This window comes from Doryrhamphus excisus, chromosome 4 (genome assembly GCF_030265055.1).
Source record: "Doryrhamphus excisus isolate RoL2022-K1 chromosome 4, RoL_Dexc_1.0, whole genome shotgun sequence".
Classification (NCBI taxonomy): domain Eukaryota; kingdom Metazoa; phylum Chordata; class Actinopteri; order Syngnathiformes; family Syngnathidae; genus Doryrhamphus; species Doryrhamphus excisus.
In genome coordinates, this window is record NC_080469.1 from 16,090,509 (window position 1) to 16,115,237 (window position 24,729).

General features: G+C 41.2%; 1 protein-coding gene across 2 annotated transcripts in view; it reads left to right on the forward strand.

The window, feature by feature from the left end:
- commd10 (COMM domain containing 10) overlaps positions 1-24,729 on the forward strand; it is a 48,272-nt gene that overhangs the window by 22,776 nt on the left and 767 nt on the right. Inside the window, exon 6 of one of the 2 annotated variants that reach the window (XM_058070280.1) lies at positions 16-24,729. The exons of the other annotated variant lie outside the window; for it this stretch is intronic. Coding sequence (XP_057926263.1) covers positions 16-159 — 144 coding nt within the window. The 3' untranslated portion in view covers positions 160-24,729. The remainder of the gene's footprint in view (positions 1-15) is intronic. 2 annotated transcript variants of the gene reach the window in all.

The window sequence follows — 24,729 nt, forward strand, 5'->3', positions numbered from 1 at the left end:
TTTTTTTGTCTTTAGACCGAACTACTCCCACCGCAAACACAAGGAGTTCCTGCTGAAGATAAGAGTTCAAGCAAACAAGAAAAAAGGTTGCTGCATCAAGGCTGCTCGTTTCAAAGCCTTATGGGGAGGGAGGGCACTTGGAGATTATCTGGGTGTTGATGTGTTTTTGGTCAAAACAACACACAGAGGCTGGATGCATGGGAGGAACTAAAGGCTCCATCTTTGTTGTAGCTTCTACTACAGGCTGTAGCTGACATCTTGTCGAGAAAGATTGTTTTGTTGAGAAGTTGGCCTATTTGTAGATACCTGATTTAGAGAGCTCAGGTTTGCTTTATTTAATTTGAACATTAAGGCCTCGGCGGTCCGTGATTCTGTTTTAACAACTGAAAGGATGTCTTATTTCATTGGGTTATTCCACTGCTTTGATCACCTGCATATCGCCAGCTGTTTCAGATAACGCGTGTCAGTGTTTGTACTTCTTCACTGTCAGATGTCTTTGAACACACACACACACACACACACACACACACACACACACACACACACTCTTAACTTTTTGAAACATGGAAGCTTGCAAACTCACACTGGCCTTCCAACATTCCCAGTACACACAGCTCTTTGGTCATATATTCTCTTTGCAGCATGACTTACCATCTCTGTGGGTGCAATATGTGTGCGTTCGTGTGTGTGATAAAAATTACTTGCAGTTTGCGCTTTTTACTTTTCAACATGACCAACTAATGTTGGAAAGGCATCGGGCTTCAGCAACATTTTGGCAGATAGTCCAGCTTCACCCATCTTCACAAAACAGTCTCATATTTTGCTGTTGCAGGAATCTGTAATTCCAACCACTTCTGTCTGATATTTGCCCATTTGGACAGTATTTTAGCTCTATGCTAACATGGTAAAATCTTCGACCAACAGCAGAGCGAGGGGAGGGCAAGGCTTGTACCCGGAAACGCTCTTATAAGGTGTTGGAAAAAACTCTCAGAGCGTTCAGAGCCATCCCAAACCTCTTTCAGGGCTCACTTCCAAAGGCGCAAACCTCAATATTTGAAACTTTGGCAAAGTTTAACACGATAATACAACATTTTAACAACATTTATAGGTCAGAAAAGGGCCCCTTTAACACTGCATGGAGTCAACCATGGCATGTCCAACATGATAATGTGAAAACGTTTTCCTCTCATCCTGTGTGGAAGTGGTACATTTTTGGCTTCTTACTTTGTCCTTCTTCCTCACTCCATTTGAAACACTTTCTCAAGTTTAGAACAAATAAATTGGACTGACAACTAGAAATGTTATAGAAATTATGCAAAAGTAGAAAGTGTACATACACATTTGATCAGAAGCACTCGTCTAGCCTCCAAAAAGCTTGCTTTTATGACAACAAACCGAGAGTAGAATCCACAGTCACGTAAACACATTAATTCCCTTGTCATATGCCATTTGGGTCATTTTCCATCAGTAAAGGGTAGTCGGGAAACTACCTTTTTTGTGCCTGCAATCTTGTCAAAAAGGTTTCCTTGTCTGCTATAAATAATATACAGCCCTGAACCTAATGGTGAAAGCTTGTCAAAAGTGACAGTCATTTCTTTCGTTTGGCCTTTTATTGTTTTTAAATGAATCGAAACACTGAATAGGAGGTGGGTCATGGGTCTGGGGAGCTTGACAGAGTGGGGGGAAACAGTGTCACTGTTCTGTCATAAGCAGCTTCAATCAGCACTCAGGGAGGACTGACACTGACACACTTGAGATGTTAGTATGCGTCTACAGTACATACTGTATAGTGCATTGTCCTATATTTCTATATAATTTCACATGATGCTATAGAAATGATTCAGTGTATAGCAGTATGGACACATTATGAGCTGCTTGAATTGATTCAACAGTCATTATTGTCAAGGCAAAAGAGGAACATGATAGTGTCTTGCCTACAGTTAAGTATGGCAGTGGTAGTGTCATGGTCTGATGCTGCATGAGAGTTGCAGGCACCGGGGAGCTGCGGCCCATTGAGGAGAAACATGAATTCCAATATGTACAGTGACATTCTGTTGCCGTGCTACTGTTGCGTAAGTGTCTTTGCCTGTAGAGTGACCCAGCTTCTGTAGAGAGCCTTAGAATCAGCTGTCCTGTGAGCTGCTGAGATAGCGCTGCCCTTAACCCTCACGGCCTCCACCCCAGTACATCCCCTCCTTAGGCTGTGTCATTTCAGCCATTCAACCAGCCAAATCTGCCAGCCTCATCAAGGTGCTCAGGCTTGCCCTTTTCAATAATTCATTGCCAGATTTGCAGGGTGGAGTACAGAGTTTTTGTCTGTAGCAGCTTCCCTCTACAAAGGCATGCTTTTTCTAATTGGAATGACACGCAGGTCCCTATTGGTGAAGCTTAAATGTCATTAGCGGAGAGGCCAAATGTCACGTGCTGTTAAAGGTTCAGTCAATGATTGGAAATGGCAGTAGAAAATGTGCCTCATCTGACATGAGGGTTTCAACAGGCACACACTGAGAACACGAGGCTCATTCATACTCATGCAGTGTGCATGCATTTTACTTATTATTCTTGATATTTTCCCTTTAACTTTTTGGCTTGAGCCTCTGTAGTCCACACGTCCAAATGAAGCCAGGCAGGTTGAGCCCCATGCTGCCATCTGCATCCCCAGCTCTGCATAATGCAAAGCTGTAGTAGCAATGACGTTTATTCTCTGGGAGCTAATTAAACATTATACAAATGCTCACGCTTGTAGGCACACAAGTGCGTGATGCACACAGGTACAAACATGCAAATATACTCACGGCGCCACGTTGTGATTTAATTTCAAAGTCTAATTCCTGTGTGGTTTTTAATTATTTATGAAGTCGTGTTGATAAAGTCACACTGACCTTCCTTTAATAATGCTCCACACACATGCGGTCTTGTGTAGTAAAAGTACAATGTGCCACCTTCCAAATTGCCCCCAGCTGCGGCCTGGCACTGTCTTGACTCCTTGAAGGCTGCATTCATTTTCAGTTTGAATAGTTGTTGTGGAGAAGCATTACATTTGAGACTTCAGCAGACAGCCACGCTATTGCTTTAGCTGATTTTGTATTGTGCATTTGGCATGAAAAGAGAACTGTTGAATATTCTGGGAGTGAATATCTCAGCTTAGCATTTTTGCATCCAATGCAATACAATGTTCAAATGATAACCACTGGCAGAGATTAGGTCCTCCAGCTTGACATTCATCATAGATCTTTTTTATTCTCCTACACAAACACATTGTGTTCTCCCCCGTTTTGGAAATAGTACATATGGTACAATGGTGGAAGATGACAGCTTGTCGGATTGGACAGAAAACAGCAGTGGTGGGTGTGTAGAAGTAATCCTTATTGTTTTGTGGTAGAAGCGTCACATCCCACTTGTCCGCGTAGGCGTAGCTTGCCTTCATGTTTCTGAGGCTTGAGCTCCGTGTAAAATGCTGTAATTGTCTAAAATACGACCTACTTGACACAAAAGTCCTCACTGAGTATGGAGCAACATGGATCCTCGCAGGTGATTTTATCCTTTTACAATGAGGGCTTCACTTTAGTGGAAAACCGATACTGTAAACGCTTCATGTTTGTGTTTATTTAACTATACCGTGAATAGGACAGGGTATTAATTAGAGTTTTTAAACTTCTATAGTATACAGTTGGAGTGCATCAGAAAGTGGAAAGTGGAAACATTGCTCTCTTTGACCATATGGTCATTTATTATGTAAATGTATACTGTATGCATGTATACTGTACTGTACATCACAGCAGTATCAGAACTAATATTGTCATAGCAGGTAAAGAGCAAACTGCTCAGCCAGCATTAATGCTGCTGATGAGTTAATACAAACAATAGTACAGTATTTTAAAGGGGGGCCTATTATGCTCATTCTTTGACCCTTTGTATTGATTTGTGGACTCCTAGAGAGAAGTTACACACAATAACCCGCACAGAAAACTTTCAAGATCTTCCAAAATCTGCACCTATTCCAGCTGTATTTCTTTTGATTTCTGCTTCCCTCCAAAACGGTCTGTTTTAATGTATTCCACCTACGGCCCGCTGCCGGGCATGGGCAGGTCATGAGCCACTGGCTGGAGATCGTGTATGAACTCAAAGAGTGGTAGTGGAGGCACCGCTGGTGTGGTGGAGCTCAAGAGAAGCCGGACGTGTGGCCCTACCTCCAACCTCACCTGCCCAAGGAGGAGCACTCCTTGTTGGACACACTTTGTCAGAGGCACTGTTGATGCAGTGGAGCTCAGAAACGAGAGTGCTGCGTTTACTAACTGCAGCCGTCGGTGGTGGAGATGTGATCATTACACATTTTTTGCGGGACTCCCAGACATCGATGATCACACAATGGACGCACAATGTGTCTGACATGAATGCACCTTTAATTAAAAAATAGCTGTCAGTTTCAATAGAGACTCTTTCTTGCTTTTGCAGAATACGCACCCACCGACTATAGGAGACGCAGCAGTAAACGGAACATTCATTCATTCATTTTCTACCACACATGGGGGTGCTGGAGGGCGAGATGCGGGGTACACCCTGGACTGGTTGCCAGCCAATCACAGGGCACATATAGACAATTCACACTCACATTCATACCTATGGACAATTTGGAGTCGCCAATTAACCTAGCATGTTTTTGGAATGTGGGAGGAAACAGAGAAAACCCACGCATGCACGGGGAGAACATGTAGATGAGAGGGTGGAATCAAACTCGGGTCTCCTAGCTGTGTGTCCTGCTAACCACTTGACCGGTAAACGGAACAGTGGTGTTAAATTTACGATTCATCTATAGTATTCTAAGATGCATAGTCTTCTTTAGCTTTGAACAACAGGTCTTGTCCCCATTTTCTAATCTGTAATTCCAAAAGAATTTGTGAATACTTTTTTTGCCCTTATCCGTGTGTGTTTGCTCCCTGTGTGACCTGAAGTAAAATGATACTGGTGGTCCAGACATCTGACTTGGTCATCACATCAAAGGAGCCTGAAGAAGACAGCCTACATGTCTTTGCGTGTTGTGTCTCCTCTGCTTCGTCTCCCTTACCCTCTCAGGGTGTCTGCCATGTGTTTCGCTTCTGTCGTCTCTCTTGTGACTCATTGCACATTCCATATTCCAAACTGCCCTAAAGTGATAAGGACAATCCCATTTTTGTCAGGGAGCCTTTGTCTGAGGCAATATATGGCCCAGTGCAGAAACAACAGAAGAGATACTTGACGTGCCACACATTACCGGTTTCCCTTAGAATCACTTACTGGTGATAAAACATTCAGCTTGGGAATTAGATATGGAAATTTAATTTTGAACATGCTTAACGTTAAAGTACATCACATTTGCAATTCAACATGTTTGAAAAGGAGTACAGCTTATACATGTGTACACTGTTTTATTTGAAGTCTCAATGTAGTAACCTGACTCTCTCTGACAGTTTTCGGAAAGTATTTTGAAATGAATAAATAAATAAACATTTAAAAAAGAAAGTATTTTGCAGTTAGCACCATTTATATTTGGCCAAAATGGCTGAACTCTAGAGCGTAGGGATTATAACCTAAAATGTATGCTGGCGTTTGATTCTGTAGGCTTGGATATGCACGTCGGCCTGGTTGCGACTGCCACAGGCCTGATAGCAGGGAGTGGGGTTTACGGTGTCTCCTCAGCCTCGCCGTAGACCTGGGAAGTCTCGATAAGACACCCGGGCTCTGAAGTTGCTAAAAAGACACATGGAGAGCGGAACAAAGAGATGAGGAAGGTGGCTGATGAGGAGGCTATAAATAAAACTCATCCGCCGTTGGGCGTTGCTTCAAATTTTTTTTTTCTTTTTCTGCCATTACATTAAAAATCCACAGAATCCTTTTAGTCACAGTTGGGATGGGGAGGCCCAAAAGGCAACACAATTAAGCTTATGCACAAGCAGGTTTTAAGGGTTAATCTTTGTCCGTGGGTTGGAAATTCAGTTAAATCTTGTCTGAAGGCATGTTTCAGTCTTGCCATTGGCTGTTTTTCCTCACTAAAAAAAATGGAGAATATCACACCATAAGGATGTATTTTTGTTCATAACCATGGCACACTTGATATCATTTACTGTATATCTTGGGAGCAATCCACACAGAAACTTTTTCAGGTCAAAACAGCAGTTTCAGCCTCTCATCCACAAGGAAACGGCCCTCTGGTTGCCCGGAAAACGGTATTATTACAAAAAAAGACTTCCAGAGTGTGAAAATCTGAAAATGCTGCCTTTTCATTTCCATGCAGACAGTTCTATATGAGAACGATGATGTTACAGACCCACCGCAAACCTCATTGCCGTCATATGACCAGAAGTTGACGACAAGCCAACATCATATCTAAATACAGTGTCAGTTGACATTCTCTTGATATTTTCTTGTCTTATACTCCCGAAACAACACAAATGTATGATATGAATGTAAGACTTACGCATGCATTTTCTCTTCTTCTATGATTTGGTGTGTCACGTGGTTCCGTCTGTGTGTCTGTTCACAGCGCCACACATAGGTGTGCCTTGTGTATTACATCGTTTTCACTCACCTTGCTCTTCCCTTCTGCCTGCAACCATTTACTAAGCACAACTTTTTTTCAACCCACCCAAAAAAATAAAATCCCAAGAACGTTCCGGCATGGACAGGGCCTGTGCTGTGCGACACAGTCTATCTGCAAGTGATGGCGCCGCACTTAATTCCTCAGTTCGATGTCACAGTTCAACAATTGCATCCTGAGTAAGGCACTTACGTTGACAGAAGTCATACATTTTTGAGAACTCCATTTGAAACATGGGAAAGCCTTTCACACAGATCTTTTACTATTCTGGGAGTTGATAAGCATACTTCAATGGAAAGTGTGCTTGACCCAAGATGAAATATGTGGCTCCATCTTAGACATCTAAGACATCCCTTTATGGAAACAATTAAAACTGCTTTGGTTCGTCCACTGGCATATGTAGATGCTGTATTATCTGTGTTTCAGTGCGGATTCAGTGGTGAATTTGTATGAGTGTTGACGAGCTTGTTGACGGCTTCTAAAAACAAGGGTTGATGGATGGCTTGGAGATCCAGGTGAGAGGCAGTTTAGAGGCCGACAGAGAAGACGTGACACGCTGGGATTGTTGTTGATTCGCTCATGAAAGACTACAGGATAGCAGTGGAATGTGGATGACACCTGAAGCTTCATCTCTGCTGCGTTTTCTCTCTCACTTGTACTTGGGCTTTGTTTACTTTTTCACACTTCAAGGATAAAGTACAATCAAAGCTCTCATATCTGTTTTTTTTCCCCCCGTCAGTGAGATGTCGAAAGAGGGAAACGGAATCTAGGCTACTGCATTGGGATGAATTAGATGTGTGATGTTACGCCGCATGGATGGATGTTATTTCAGGAATGTATTGCTTTTTAGCATGCAGATTGCAAGCCCAGTGCTTTTGCAAAAATCTATTCGCAATGCGAGGTGGTTTGGATGGATCCGATTAACTTGGAGTTCTATGCTGGTAATGTAAACTGTTTGTCAGTTAGATGAACATTAATGTGAATCTCCTAATTTTGGCGTACTGTCAATGCTGTCATTATAGCCCGACCTTTATTGACCTAAACTCCAAAGACGACAGGCTCACAGGCTTATTGTAAACAACAGTGTGGCATGCATGAGTTTCACAAGAACAGCTGAGTAGCGCAACATTTTAAAGCAGCTGGATGCTCAACCCTCATGACACAGCAAATATTTTTTTCTATCTAGTACTAATTAGAGACATTAAAGGGGAGCTGCACTTTTTTGGAATTTTGCCCATCATTCACAATCCTTAATGTGGAACATGAACACATATTTCTTCCCCTTTTCTGCACCTTCTAGTGCAGAAAAACAAGTTAATATGAGCTCGCTAACAATGGACGTCATGGGAAATACCTTTTTTGAAAAAACAGCGTTCCAGTTACATAACTGACTTGTATATTAACCAAGCTACAGCAATAATATTTTTGTAGCAGCTATCTTATCTGGCGGACTAATATGACGCCTTGCTAAGCGCTTGAAAGAGTGGATACCTCGCTCTCAATTTCCCTACAAAGACTCAACAAGATGCTGGTTTGCCGTCAGCATTTTTTACCTGAGGACTGTTAGCACACGTCTTGTGCTGGAAGACACAGCCATCCCAATGGGAGCGGATATCGATCGTAAGTGTTGTCGCTGTATGCTGCTGATATTGTGACGAAACTAGCATAAGTATGCGTATCAATGCGCCTCGAAAAGAAGTTTTGGTAGTGTTTGAAATCATCGAAATACGACAAGATACTGCAACAATGTTATCATCACTGGATTTGTTCATACATGATCACAGCATGTGCATCAAACAATGCAACGTCGTTTGGTTTAAAGCAGGGGTCTCAAACTCAATTTACTTGGGGGCCACTGGAGCTCGGGTCTGGGTGAGACTGGACCGCATCAGGTTTTCCAAAAAAAAAAACAAAACGCATTTATTAAAAACAAAACAAAAAAATTCAAACTGGAGCCTATCCCAGCTGTCTTTGGCCAAGAGGCAAAGCCGGAAAAGGGGTGTCAAGTTGAACCTCCGACACTTGCTGTTGTATGAGAAGCAATTGTAGCCGTCCGGCATGTATTCTAATACTACACGCCTTTCAATGATGCAAATTACCTATTTGGCTCATGTCAGCAACATCATAATTTGTCACTGGGTTTTCAATGCATTCACTTCAAATTGTTGTGTTTCTGCTCTAAAATAAAGGGGTATGCCTAAAATTGGACAATTATTTAATTTCACATTTTTGTTACAAATCAGTGTGATTTTTTTTTTGTCGCCTCAATTCGCGGCCCTTAAGACTGCAGGCTAAATAGAGGTGATGTGTTCACATGTACCAACAGTTGGAACTCATTATTCAGTATTCACTGTTCTCCCCGCAACAGTGGCCCTTCCTGTGTGGGTCATTTGTTATTGAAGCCCATCTGTGGCTTTACTTCCTGATAGCTATGCCGTTTGTCAAGTGTTGCTTTAGTTATTGAGTTTGTGACTTCACTGGTCGTAAATCTGCTGTTTTATTAGGTGAACTCGAAAGGTAGAAAACTTGGAAATTAGGAAAAACAACCCCTAAATGAAGCTGACGGCCAGTATATTTATATTCATCCCTTAAACTTCATTAATTCCTGAGTCAAGTTCGACCTGGCCTCTTTTTTTCAAATCAAATTCTTAAGTACTCCAAGAGGTGAAAATGACTCTCCAGTTAAGGTTAATGTGGCTTCATTAAGCTTCACTTCAAACGTATATTCGTTTTTTTAACTTTCTCATTGCTGTATAGCGCAGAGTTCAGCCTGAGCGATGCACTGTGGAGATAATAACCCAGCCAACCTTTATATAACCATCCCTTACCTAGAGGGGGTGATGCGTACCAGGCTCATACTGTTAGATAGGGGCATAAAGGATGATTTAGTATGGTAAGTTTGGAAAGATAGGATTTAACAGCAGGAATAGACTGAAGAGATGTTTAATTGCATCCCATGGATTTGTTTTATTGTCTTGGTATAATGGGAAGTCATTTTTATTCATAATAATAATACAAAGTTCATTGTTTATTTGGAGTTAAGTATAGAGTCCTTCATTAAATAACACGAATGGTGTGGTTTTAATTAAAATACAGCATTATTTGAAAGCTACCGAAAAAAAAGCCGAGGTTAGAGGAAGTTCAGCTTTCTTTTATGTGCAAGGTAGATTTACTAATTAGGCACCTCTTCACGACATTCATATTCATTCCTAACAAGCAGAATTGCCAATCAGGGACAATGAATCCAAATTATTAGACAAAAAGGTGAATAACAGTCCTTCAGAAAGGCATTCTTGGTCAATTCCAAGACACCTGTCAGAAATTATTGCTTCTATTTCCACCAGTTCATGGTTCTGTCTCTACCCTGTTGGGCCTCTGACTCCCCACAAGGCGAATTGCAGGTACGGTTACTTCATTTTTCTTGTGCCGATGCAACAAAGAACTACCCCATGCCAGTTCTTTCTTCCGAATATTGTAACATAGTGCCATATTGTGCCTGCTGGCCCAATGGGATGATAGAAAGTCAGACACGGCCTAGCAAAGAAAATGGCCAAAATCGGAGAAGCAGATAGATTCTCTTCCACACATTCATGATCCGAGACAATCAGAAAGAATTACAAGCCAATTTTACACTGAACATTTTTTTTTTAATCTCCCCCAAGAATGAGTCCATCACCCACCCCAGCCCCACTTATCTGTAACTCTTGTCTGTGCCATCCTTTCAGACTATGAAATGGAGAGAGGTTATTTTCCCCCTCTTCTCCCTGTATGTTAATGACACGCTAATCTGTTCCTGAGCGAGTGCCTTAATGAGGGCGGCGCGCTCCTCACTCCGCTGGCTAGCGCCTGTTAAGATACCATTATGGAAATAGCTCGGAATCATGCGTCGTTCTGGGACCAGACTCAAATGTATGCCTTATTTCCACTTTTAAAGTTTTCCTCTGCCTCCTTAACAAGGCCGGGTAGTTCCTCAGAGGGATGCAGCGGTAGATAAACAAACATGGTAATGACGAGCACGGGGTGAGGCTTCAGACACTTTTAGCTCTGAATGTTGCTTAGGCTAAATAGGCCACAATGGCTCTGATACACTGTTGCGGGCAGAGAGCATGTGGCAGGAATTCACAACCCAACCAAGCCTACGGAATTACCCAAGTGTTATTTCGCAGTTGCTGCTTTTGACTCAATATGTCTGACAAAACTGCTAAAAGATTAGGGTTTAGTCTTTTTTTAAAGCTTGTGTTTTCATTCATTCATTCATTTTCTACCGCTTATCCTCATGAGGGTCGCAGGCGTGCTGGAGCCTATCCCAGCTGTCTTCGGGCGAGAGGCGGGGTACACCCCGGACTGGTCGCAAGCCAATCACAGGGCACATATAGACAAACAACCATTCACACTCACATTCATACCATTGGACAATTTGGAGTTGGCAATTAACCGGAAAACGGAAGTACCAGGAGAAAACCTACGCATGCGCGGGGAATTGAACTTGGGTCTCCTAGCTGTGAGGTCTGCACGGAAAAAAACACAGGCCCGACTACCAATATTGTTGTATATTTAAATTTCTAGTCACCAAATATATGATGTCCTGTGTTTTTCAGACCTTTAGGTTCAGACTTCAACCTAAATGTTTGGGTCTAAACGGTAATTAGATATACATATATAGACATGGTTGTTGTAATGAATGCCGTCTGTGTGAGCTTCTTTCTTAGTTTATCTACAGCAGGGGTGTCCAATGTGTGCATTTGCAGCCCGTGACACAGTCTAAAAATATAATTGAACAAGAAAAATTTAATAAAACAGAAAAATTAGCAGTAATTTTACAAGAATCAGGTGAAAATATTAAGTTAAAGTTGTAATCTAACAAGAAAAATATAAAGAAAAATAATGTGATTTTAGTAACATAAAAAAACAAAACAAAATGAAGTTGTGATTTTATGGACGTTAGGTTAAGGGAAAAGTTATAATATTTTGGTAAAGTCAAAATATTATGGGAATAAAGTCACACCAGAAGTGATTTTGCGAGCAGCCATGAATGTAATTTGTATTAATTTACCACTGGCTTTCAAAAATTGGGCAATGTAGAACATAATTGCAAACGATACATAAAATATGTAAGCAAAGTAGTTGGTTAATCATGTCAGGGACCCTTTAAAGGGAGGGAAATATGAGTGGGAGCAATGGAGGATGATAGCAGAAGGAGAGAGAGAAGTTTTTCTTTCAAATTGCTGCTCACATTAAATTGACGGGTGGGGTTGAAACCTCATAATTGCTGTTAAGTTGATGGAAGCATGCATGCATGTTTGACACAAGTCTTTAAAGGTCTACTAAAACTTTAAGACCGTGGGGAGGCTTTTGTTCAGCATTTTCAAGCCCAAACATAAGTGAAACAGTCATTACACACAACAGTTGTCAAGCTCAGGTGGATGGTGTGCTTGTTAAAGTGTAGGCCAAGCTTAATACCTGTTATGCTAATTTTGGACCCTTTGTATTGAGTTGTGGACTCCAATAGAGCAGCAAGACACGATAACCCGCATAGAAAGCTTTCTAGATTTCCCAGAATCTGCACATCCAGCCTCCCGCCAAAATGGTCTCCGCCGGCTACGGAGGACTTTCAGACAGCTGCCGAACCCCTCTTTCTAATTTTGTCGATATATAAGTTGATAATAAATGCCGATTTACACATTTTTTTGCGGGACTACCTGTGTTTAAAAAAACTCTGGACCCAAAAAAGGCTATTAGCAACTCCAGCCTGTAATTTGCATGCATGAACATAATACGTACTCACGCCACTCCCTGTATGCACATTTGATAATGCTACACGGACAACATCTTTTGTTCGATTACTTACACAAAGGGGGGTAGGAGGGGGGGGGCATCAGCGTATGTGGGCAAACCCATATTAGGAAGTCCGGATCGCATTGACGTCACAAAACTGTTAGAAACCGATCATTCATACGTTCATAGCCATCCCAAACTTCTTTCAGGGCTCACATGTTCGCATATTGAATTTTTATTGTACACATCTGGTCCAGCTGAAAAAATAGCAATAAATTACATTTTGCAGTGTTGGATCTTAAGGATGTTCTAAGTAAAGCCTCATAATGCAATAAGAAGAAATGAGAATGAGACACAAAATGATACATGATGATTACCTAAAATGAAATAGGCTGTTCATCAGCTGATAAAAGTTTAAGAGCACAGCCTTTAAAAGTCAAAATCTTGGCAAAAATGTGGATTCAGTGTCATTTTCACTGTCTTGATCTCTCGATGGCAAAGGCAAAAAGGCTTTCTATCTTTGAACGAGGTTGGATTTTTGAGCTGTGACATTCCTGCTGAGATTGGACACAGTAATTTTGAAACTTCTTAAAAGAAAAAAAGTCCCCCAAAAGGTAGCCCAAAAAAAATGTCACTGGTCCTAAGCCGGAGAATCCGGTTGGCTATCAATCAAGACACAAGATGATCCTGGTCCCAAGTGTAGGTTGTTACTGGAGCTGAGTGCAGTCCGATAACAATCGGATGGCATCTGCTAGAGAAGGGTTTTAAGAACATCCCTCATGACTGAAGGTGGAGGAGGAATATTCCAGAGGAATAACCTCACTCTTTTGGACAATCCTGCGTGTTCTCCTGATCTAAATCCAACTGAGAACATTTGGGGATGGATGGCAAGAAAGTTTCCAAAATTGGACATCAGATCCAGACAGTAGATGCCCTCTGTGAAGCCATCTTCACCACCCGGAGCAGCATATCCACTAGCCTCCTGGAAACTAACCAACGTTTGAGATGAAGAATGGCACATCTACTCATTACTGAGTCCTTTCTGGAATTTTTTTTTTTGGTGGGTTTCTGTTTTTTGGATAAATTGTCTTAAAAATATGAACGGCCCATTTCAGTTGAATGGTTGTTTGCAATAAATAGCTTACTCCAAAAATGTTTTGTCTCACACCCACTTTGTCTTTATTCCATTTTGAAGCTCCACTCATGAAGATTAACCTCATTAAGATCCAACTGTGCAAAATGTAAATTGTGGCAATTTTTCAACTGGTCTTAAAATGTTGACGAGGAGGATGTCTCAGTCCTGTAAAATATCAAGAAGGTTCCAACCATTACATGATGAAACTTTTCTACATTGCACCATAAAAAATCTGTCAAGATGTCAAAAATAATGTTCGCATTTTCAGAGTTGCTTTCAAATGGTAATTGTGCCAAAGAATAACCCCACAGTGCTTTTTCGAGTATCAGCAAAGGCTTCTTGCCTGCAAAGCCACTTTCACCCGCAGCATTTATCAAATGATGCATTACAGACATGCCGGCTGGAGGTCTGATTAGACCGGGTGTTGGTTTCTATTCAACTTTGACCACAGGAAAGAGAAGAGAGGTTGAGGAGCTGTCAGATTTCCCTCGGGTAGGAGGGAAGTTTCCCATGCGGGTGATTGAAGGGCAAAGGGAGGTAGAGCGACTCGTCATCGAGAATGTGTCATGAAAGTTCAGAAAGGTTACTGGCTTCAGCAAAAACAAGCCCGTGTGGCTTTAACCCCATGAATTCAGTTCTCTGTGTGTGTGTGTGCATGCTCCTTTATGTTTTGTGGTGAAATGGAGTGACAGTGAGACATGTTAGGATGCAGAAACATCTATAATGGATGCGGTTGTGGTATATACTATGTCTAGTCATTTTCTTGCAGTTACCATACTCCTGCCACAATTACAAGATTTGTAGGGTGTCAAAAGTGATTCCCATGAACAACAAATTCAAAGACGTTGAGGTGAATAGGCCGTCTTGGGCAGTTTTGCTTAAGGAATCCTTAAGACGAGTTTACCACATTTTGGTATACAATGGAATTGCCTTAATTACCAGATCATGTGTGTTCCTATAAAATTTGACTTGGAATACAGTGGATTCAGCACATTTTTGGTTTTAAAAAAATCTCTATTCTTTTTCTATAATTTCATCTCATTCACCTCAAGTCAGTAATTTTAAAAATATGTGCTAATAAAGCATAAAGAGAATAGCATGCATGTACAATGTAACCACATGACTTCAGTGCAAGACGGCAGTGCCCTGTCTGTGTGGCTCCGGAAGCACGAGCTTCAAGAATCGACTATGTCTGAAATTACAATAAGCTAGCAGTGTGACTTGTGTAGACTATGTTATGTAGATTATTTTGGAGAAACACCTTCTCCGACAGCTAGCGACCCAGCAGTGTCCATTGACCATTTTCCCCAAATAGATTTAGTTCCAGTAAAAGTACATACACTAGTTTAATACTGTTCTAATATTTGCTTGCATGTTCTTTAGTATTTTTGTATTATTACTGTACTGCCCCAAACGTAAGATGGTAATTTTACCCAAGAAAAAAGTCTCAAAGGGTCCACTTTTATATAAGGATTTCTCCCCCAATTGACTCAGAGCTCTTCTTCCTGTCATTCACATACACACAAGTGAAATGAATACATGCAATGTGAAATTCTTTTTATTGCACACTTTGATTTCGTCTTAAAAATATTTTTCGTGTCTAATAATTGGTTCAATACGGTATAAGAGAGGAAAAATCCAATCCTCACAAACTATTCAAATAGTGCAGTGTTGCTATAATACATAATATCACATCACATCACCACTTGTACGAATAGGGAGCTAGTCATTATCTGCAATTCTTTATGCATGCACACATTATCAGCAATGAAAAGACACTGGTGCATAAAATTCATCAATTCATTTTAAATTATTCCATCTGTAATAAGTCTGTTGATATGACATTTGGATATAATTGTTCATAATGGTGAATGAGTAACTTTTCAAAATGAGTAGTTTGTCAGTCCATTTAGTTGACTAAATAGCGGCTTTGTCCTGTCTTGTGTTTGTTCTGATTGTGGGCCCCCAAAATGACAAAGCTTGTCTATGGGGCCATTGCTCTACAGGAGGAAAAAAAAAAACCTGAATGCTGTTCAGACAGGCCTGGAGGCAGCCTGTGTGCAGCACATGTATCTGCATCCTTGGCTTTGTGGCTTTCCACCATTGTTGTTCAAAATGGCCCACTGCTTGCAGACAACCCCTGGCTTTGTGTGTGTGTGTGTGTGTGTGTGTGTGTGTGCGTGTGTGTCCTGCCGTCATGCTGTGTACTGTACTGAATGAATTCAGGGGAACGAGGCGTGTGAAAATCCCACCCTTGCCTACCTAGCGACACTGGGCTGTGTAAGTCAGATAGAATCGTGCTTGAACACACCACACTGAAACAACCACTCTATTTGTTGTTCTCTTTTATTTCATTACATGAGAAAGATAATGAGCTGGCAAATGACCTCCTGGGACAGGGTTGATGGCTTCACTGGCGTGCATCATCTCCACCGCTGCCATCTCACGAGCTCATACAGGACTTTGTAAATGTAATCGTGTTGTAATGGGCTAATTTTTGCTGAAGACAAGGGTATCTCATTATTCGACATCCATAGTTAAATAGAAGCTCGATACATGATGTTAAGTTGAGTCACTATTCATTCTGTTTAAAATGGACTTTGTGTTCCTTGCTCATTATGCATAGAATGTGAAAATGGCCCGCTTCTATCCTCCCTCAAAGAGTTTTTCTGTCTTTGGGAATTTGGGAATTTTTGTCCAATCATCAAGGTGTTTGATTTGATTTATGTCAGGGCTCTCGAGTCTTATCATGGCAAACTTATCCAAACCTTGCCCTTGCTTTGCACACTGGGACAGAAAAACTTGTTGGAAGTATTATATTGTCCAACATAGTACGGTATGGTATGGCTTATTTCGGGTCCAGGGTACGCCCTGGACTGGTTGCCAGCCAATCGCGGGGCATATTTAGACAAACAACCATTCAAAAGCAACATCACTTACTACTGAAAAATATGAACAAATCTAATGTGTGTTATAATATTGCTTATTCTAAAAATGTGTTCATACAAATAGAGGTCTCCCCCTCATACATGCCTCCTGCCTCTGCAGCTTATGAAGAAATACAACAAATGAGACACTAGCCATGTTTACATGAGGAGTTTTTCCTCTTTCTGAATGACCTTTCCGCAAATAATAGTATACATGGAAAGGAATATTCCAATCTCTTGTCTACATGCGCCGTTATAATCAAACAGAATAGTCAATGGGGCATGCGCAGTAAAACGTAAATATCAACATCACATGATACCAGCTTCCCCGAGTTTTTCTCACTTGTTGGAATAACTCTGTATTGCCAGTTTTTCGTTCGTCCAGACCTGAAATTTAGTTTGGATCAAAAACAAACTTTCCGCAGCAGTCCAGTACCGATTGCTCTCCTCCATTTTTAAAACTGAAATACATCTCAAGCTGCGTGTTACGTCATATCTGAGCATGTGCTGAAAGAACGCACCCGGGATAAATTTAAACAGGAAAAGATCAAATTCAATCTTGCTAATATTTTATAATTAAACTCGGGACATGTTTCATGTAAATATATATTTTCTTTTTTAATAAAAACTGGACTTATGAATAAAGTATAGAAGGGTTTAGATTCTGTTCCACAGATGGCGGTAATGCACACTAAAAGTTGCTTGCCAACCGCCAATAAACAACAGAAGAAGAAAAACACGACAAAGAAGAACACACCCTGACAACTTTCCGCTTGAGCGAGTACAAGATACCTCAATCGGATTGGGGAAAGGAATATTCCACCCCTGTGAATTTGATTATATGTTAATTCAGATTGGCACTTTTCTTTCGGAATGAGATGCATACAAAGGTTACATAAACCGAATGCAATTGGAATATTTGGGTCCATATATACGTGCCTATTGAAGGCGCATATGAGATATAACATCAGGTGAGGTTTTTTTTATGTCCCTGACCGCAAGACAGGATGTGGTGGAATTTAATTTGGAAGTTGGATTGATTGAAGGCTCACACAAACAAATAACAACCGACCACAGACACTAGCTCCAACTGGGCAGACGAGGCACAGGTGACCTCATCCATGGGAAACAAAACCAATAGACAAATAGGAGGACGCAATTTGTTTAGCCTTAGTTGCTACTTCCTGTTGCTTGCAAATGTCACATCGTCTACTCTTGTCATATGGTGTTGTGGTGTGTTTAATGACTTTCGAGTAAAGACATTTGAGGGTTGTATGATAAGATCCTGTTTTTTTTAATGTAAAGAATATATAGAATTATTTTCTTTCCTCCTACCCTACCTGCTGTCTCCGTTTTTAGATTGTTGTGTTTGGGCTCTTGTCTCCCTCGGTATGTCGACATATGCCCTGTTTTTCCACTAATTGGGCCTCTGTATTAATGCGGGAATCTGCAGTGATGTCATGGGAGGATGCAAGCAAAGCCAACGAAATGTCGGTCCACAGCAGGGCAAAGGATGGACAGCTTGTTGATGGCGTATTAAAACAACCTGTCACTTAATGCATGACGTGAGGCCAAGTTGTGGCGGTAAAGGAATATATTAAGTAAGGGAGGTACAGCGAGGCAGAATAACACCTCGACGTTAAAGAAAGACCTCCCATCATGTTAGTGCAGCCTGCAGGCAGTTATTGTGAAACATCATGTATTGTCTGACAGGAGGAAGGTCACAGGGAGTCAGCAGTGCAGCTGTGTGTCTGTAAGCTTGTGATGCATATGAACTTGAGATGGTAGTGCAATAGTAAATGCAATCAAAAGGTGTGGACCCAGATCCACACGCTTCTTGTTCCTTACTTTATCAGAGAATAATGCATGAATCCTAAATATAAGATGCTGGGTATATGTGATGGTGCACAATCTATTGCTGGTCTAGATTAATGTGAAATATATGCAAAATGTGTTGTTTGGCCTTGGCAGAGGACAGAGCTACACTTGCTGTATGCCAGAGAGTCCACATTAGATTCATAGGGCTTGTTTTGTATTTGGAGAAGACATATCCCAGTTTTATTTTATTTATTTTGTGTGTTCTGTCGTCTACTGTTACAATAATGTAACGTTAAGGGGGTGGGACAGGAGGACACAAATGCTAGCACACAGTGCTAACATTACATTCATTCATTCATTCATTTTCTACCGCTTTTTCCTCACGAGGGTCGCGGGTTGCTGGAGCCTATCCCAGCTGTCTTCGGGCGACAGACAGGGTACACCCTGGACTGGTCGCCAGCCAATCACAGGGCACATATAGACAAACAACCATTCACACTCACATTCATACCTATGGACAATTTGGAGTCACCAATTAACCTAGCATGTTTTTGGAATGTGGGAGGAAACCGGAGTACCCGGAGAAAACCCACGCATGCACGGGGAGAACATGCAAACTCCACACAGAGATGGCCGAGGGTGGAATCAAACACTGGTCCTAGCTGTGAGGTCTGCGCGCTAACCACTCGACCGCCGTGCTGCCGCTAACATTACAATCAGAGGTTTTTCTGTTCACTCGGTTCCAGGCTTTATTTTAAGATATGTAGCAAAGCCTGCTTTTACAATGCTGTCCATGAAGTGGCGGGTGTATAGATTGTGATCGTCATCATGTCTCTCTAGTTTTGTATGACTACCCCAATTTTTGCATCATGCTTGCATCATACATAAGTCAACATGTGTTGTGTGCGTCAACCGGCCAGATAGGACCCAGCTTGTCCAATCTCTCACACAAGCAAACCAAAACAATTGTTTATTTTTTATTGTTTTGTTTATTGTTTTGTCTGCCTTTTTTTCTTTTCAAGTTCCCCTGCTGTACCGTATCTTACACTCTCCTCTCAGCTACAGGTACATATACCGTATTTTCTGGACTATAAGTCTCTCCGAAGTATAAGTCGCACAAGACCAAAAATGCATAATTAAGCAGGACTCGACAATAACGATGCACCGATGGCCCGGGGCAAGTTAAAACAAAATTCAGGCAAGTATATCCAATCAGTGATATTCCCGTCGGGCAAGTGCACTTTGGCATGCCATACTGCAAAGAGTTTTTTTTAAAAGCGGTTCTTGTTGGGTGTTGGTAAAACACGGACTGCGTAATTCCGGTGGTAATTTGCAAACCAATCCTTGCAAATGTTGAAATGGACCAATCAGAATCGTTTATTTAGACCGCGGTCCGTAATCCACAGTCCGCGTTTTACCCACACCCGCTGTTCGCGATCAACCAATCAGCGATCGTTTGACTACGAAAACATCCGTCATGGCGGCGCTGCCAACATCGTCTAATTCTGAAGGAAACAGCAAAAAGTGATGAACCAGTGCCTCCTAAACAAGTATTTTATTAGCGGCAGCAAATCAAATGATGGCACAGGTGAGTGAATCACATTACCCAATAACTTGTGTTGTCATTTATTATTTAATAAGCACAATGTTTATTCAATCATGAATGTACTTTTATTTATCAAGGCAAAGTGCCTAGAAGTCTCTTGACAATCCAGATTTCCATGCAACGTCATGATCTATGTAGGAAAACAACCACAAGAAATGATAATAATTTCATCTTTATTTGAGATTCTCATGTGATGCCACAAAAATGAGATGATATCATTATGGCAGTCTTTTCATTTTACATGGGGCAAGTTCGGACAAGTAGTTCTCACCTTAAGGATTCCCCATGGGCAAGTCATTTTTGTTTTTAATGTAGAGCCCTGCTAAGTAGAAAAATAACATACATGACTCACACTGGAGTATAAGTCGCATTTTTTGCGAGTAATTTATTTTCCAAACTACTTGACCAAAATAGACATTATGTCAGCAAGTCAAATTCTAACATGAATAAAAGAATAGAGAACAGGCTGAATAGGTGTAAGATATGTTAACCCAATGGTTATTCAGCTACATGAAAAATAAACATGAACAGAAAAGGTGTCCATTGTTTATGTAACATAAATAGTTTTAAGTACAGTAACTTTTGTTTTCTTCAAGGCAGTAAGAGTAGCCTCCGTTTTACGCCAGTCCCTAACAAGTTTCTCACTTACGCCAAACGTTCTCTCTGCTGCTCGATTACTGTTTTAGCTGCAAGTTTTACTACTTGCAGCTTGTAGTCTGCAGAATCCGATTTTCTTTTGGGGGGCATTTGTTCTCAGTTGTGTTTGTAAGCTAATGTCTACTGTTTAAATATTGAATTGTTAAGGAGTAGGAGATAGCCGTGCTAAAGTCTAGAGTGCCCTCTTGTGGTTGTCTGTGAATTTTTATTTTATTATTTTTCATTTATAAGTCGCAGGAACAGCCAACCTATGAAAAATAGTGTGACTTATAGTCCGGAAAATACGGTAGTTTGCTTCCTGCTGTTTTTTTTTTTTTTAGTTTAACAGAGGAGCTGTCCAAAAGATAAACAATTTTCCGAGCCTATTGATTCGTTGATACTTTATTGAATGAGCATATTTGAAAGATATTTGCTCTTGCTGTTGTCATTGTTGCCATTGTCTCATGTTTAGCAACGTCTTCATATTGATTTCTGACATCTGAATTCCACCAGAATTTAGTTTGCACAAGTCTACATTCATTTTTGGTTCTGATTTTTAAATACCGAGGTTGATTGACACTTTCTAGTGTTTGGCTTTGACAACCCTCATTTGTTACTTTCGACAGGCTTTTAGAGCATGTCTGACGGTTTGAGGTTCGGTGACTGTCACTCTGTGATGGCTCCAATGCACTGCAATGCTGTGGATGAGGACGCCGGTGTCCTTTCACTGCAACTCTGAGATGCTGTTTTTCAGGCTGACTCAGGCTCAGAAGGTCATGGGAAGACTAAACATTCTACAAAACAATTCCAAACTACAGCTGCTGGCTGCAGTGTTTGCTCAACAAGTCTTAGAAGTCAATGAAAAGGTTGCACATTAGGGGTTGATATCGTTCATTAAGGGAGAAAAAAAACATATTTTTGTATTAGTTATTAGACCAAACACTATATAGATGGTATAGATATACCAGAAAATACTATGATAAAACATTAATTTGTGCCGTTAGCTACAAACTAATTTGCGCATGTCATGCTTTTTCATTATTTTTTTAAGTTGGTTTTCCTTTCTGTTAGTTTATGCTCTCTAATGTGCTGGGATTCCCTCAGCATGTAACCTACATACACATGATATTCTCTGACATCGCCAAGCAGTCAGAACACCGGATACAAGTAAATTAATGATGATCATACTGTCTTATTTCCTTTTTCTTTGTCTGTCTCAACCTCACCAAGTCCCACCGATGAGTTGGTCCCCACACAACTTTGCTGGAGGATGATGATGTCGCCGCATTGAATTGAATACATAGTGTCACATTTAACGTAATGCTAAAGACATGCACCACACTTACAAAACGGGAAACGGGTCAAACACTATCCGGAGGGAAATAAGTGAAATGTAAATAATCATGTTCAGGATCAAACTCTTTCCATCATAAGAAGGAAGGGGTAGGATTAAACAGGCTCTACTTTTTCCTACTCCTACTATTGTTAAGCATGTTTGAAATAAGCGAAACCATCGTCATTACCTTTCATTCATTTTCTACCGCTTATCCTCACGAGGTTCGCTGGGGGTGCTGGAGCCTACCCCAGCTGTCTTCGGGCGAGAGGCGGGATACACCCTTGACTGGTCGCCAACCAATCACAGGGCACATATAGACACACAACCATTCACACTCACATTCATACCTATGGACAATTTGGAGTCGCCAATGAACCTAGCATGTTTTTGGAATGTAGGAGGAAACCGGAGTACCTGGAGAAAACCCACGCATGCACGGGGAGAACATGCAAACTCCACACAGAGATGCCTGAGGGTGGAATCGAATTTGGGTCTCCTGGCTGTGAGGCCTGTGTGCTAATCACTCAAATGCCGCGCAGCCCATTGTTATTACCATAAGACCATAATTAACTTAAGTAATGTTTTAAGTCACATTTTAAAATGCTTAACTGTCATGCAAGTGTAAAGTTATGAGTTTAGTCTCTTCATATAAAGGTAATTCACTTTTATATTGTACCGAGTTCTAAGGCATCATCATCTTTAGTGCTTGCCGTCACCAGCGGTGGGTGAAAGACAGTGTTTTGCAATGTTCTCAAGTCTTTCATGTAAATTTTCAAGTCAAGTATCAAGTCAAGACACTAGGCCACCATGTGGTCACCTTTTGAGTGGTTTTATTATTTAGACCAGAGTGACAAGACTTGGGGACAAATGTTACTCAACACACTCACTGGAAAAACTGTCCTGAATCCTGAATCATTGATGTCAAGTCATGGATGATATTGTAAAGTTGAGTCCAAAATTGTGATTCGAGTCCACACCTCGGCCTTCTACACTGGGTCTGACCATCCATTTTCTATACCGCTTATCCTCACGAGGGTCGCAGGTATGCTGGAGCCTATCCCAGCTGTCTTCGGGCGAGAGGCGGGGTACACCGTGGACTGGTTGCCAGCCAATCACAGGACACATATAGACAAACAACCATTCACACTCACATTCATACCTATGGACAATTTGGAGTTGCCAATTAACCTAGCATGTTTTTGGAATATGGGAGGAAACCGGAGTCCCCGGAGAAAACACACACATGCACGGGGAGAACATGCACACCTAAGGACAATTAAGGTGGGGATGGACAAACTTTTGACCCTGCTGACCTTTTTTTTTTTAACTGGCAGACAAGCAAGGCAAATGGGCTAACTGTAATGTGTGTAATACCTATCAACCCAATTAGAAAACCAATTGGTGAAAAAAAAAAATCCAATACTATTCATACTTTTCCCAATCCTATTTCAGAAGCATATTTCCACTTTAATTTGGTCCTAACCCATTTGTGCAACTTCTGTTGTGTTCGACGTTATTATATGGTCCTATAGTAGTGTGAAGTCTCCAGGAAATAAATGCAAGCCTGTGTTAATGCCATGTGATGTGTGCGTGTGTGTAAGTGGTTGTCGAGGGCTGTGATGATGAAGATGATGTGTCCTATCCCCATTAGTGTTAGCCTAGATCTGTCAGAGCTTTGTTGCGTTCCTCCTTGGCAAAATCCCAGCCCTTGGGAACAAGGGGATGGGCCAAACACACGCTGTCGCTTCCAAAGACACAACCTGCAATGTCTGGGAAGTCTGTTACTCTAAAAGTCAACACCATTACCAGAAATAGGAGGCTAAATAAATAAAAAGCAGTGCGGTTCTTGTACACACAGACACACACACACACACACACACACTGCATGCTGTTTTCCGAGTTGATCGACACAACAAATTAATAAGTGGCATTAACCTCCGTGCAGAGGCATTCCCTGCAGTGTTCCCTCGGTTAATTCAACCATGTCCTACATTCTCCCTCTGCTGTGGGGACAAGAGTTGGATGGGGGGGGGGGGGGGGGTGATATAAAGAGATGCACTCTCTGTTATGAACTTTTAACATTGTTTCTAATTAATATCCCTGCCATTAATTTGTTGCGACACAGCATCTGACAGCACACATCCACCTAACCAGCCAGTTATCTTAAAGCCTGGAAGCTATGTTTAGTCTCTGGGAAGCTCTGGGAAGAAATGTGCACTCTGATAACTGATTGACGGGCTTTGGGGGATTTTAAGCACAATTTTTTCTGTATAATTAATTTCTGTAATATTTAGTTGTTTTTTTTGTTCAATCTTGTCCAACTCTGACTCAAGCGGAGTAAGTCTGCTTTTATTTACATTGGATGACAGGAATGAGAAGTAGTGTGTCACATACAGGTCATTCTCGATTTTTTTTGTGCAGTCTAATTTTCTGATGGCATGATGATTACACCACAGTGATGGCTGCCCTCAGCTACCTCGTCATAGGATGTGAGGTTTGTGGACCTAAAACTACCAGGAAGTAAATAGGTTGAGCAGTGTTTTTGTTGTTACGGCTAGTGTAAACAAAAAAAATGAATACTTTGTGTCCACTTTAGTGTGGTTTACACAATTTAGTGTGAACACAATTTTCGTATTTCCGTATTTTTTGCATAGTCCTTGAACGTGCTGCCTCTAACGTTCTAAAACCAAAAGAAGAAACGATGTGGAAAAGCTGGGGCCTTGCCTTTGCTTGATGTGTATTTATAAAGACGCTGATGGATAAGAGGTTACAGACATGCACATGTTCACTAGCGTGCAGCGACAATGAATGAAGATTTTTATGGAAAGCAGAAATAATCACAAAGCGTCCGAAGAAATCATCACTCTCATTTCTTTTCATCATCTGCTTTGCTCTAGTGACCAAACATATGTTTTTGCTGGC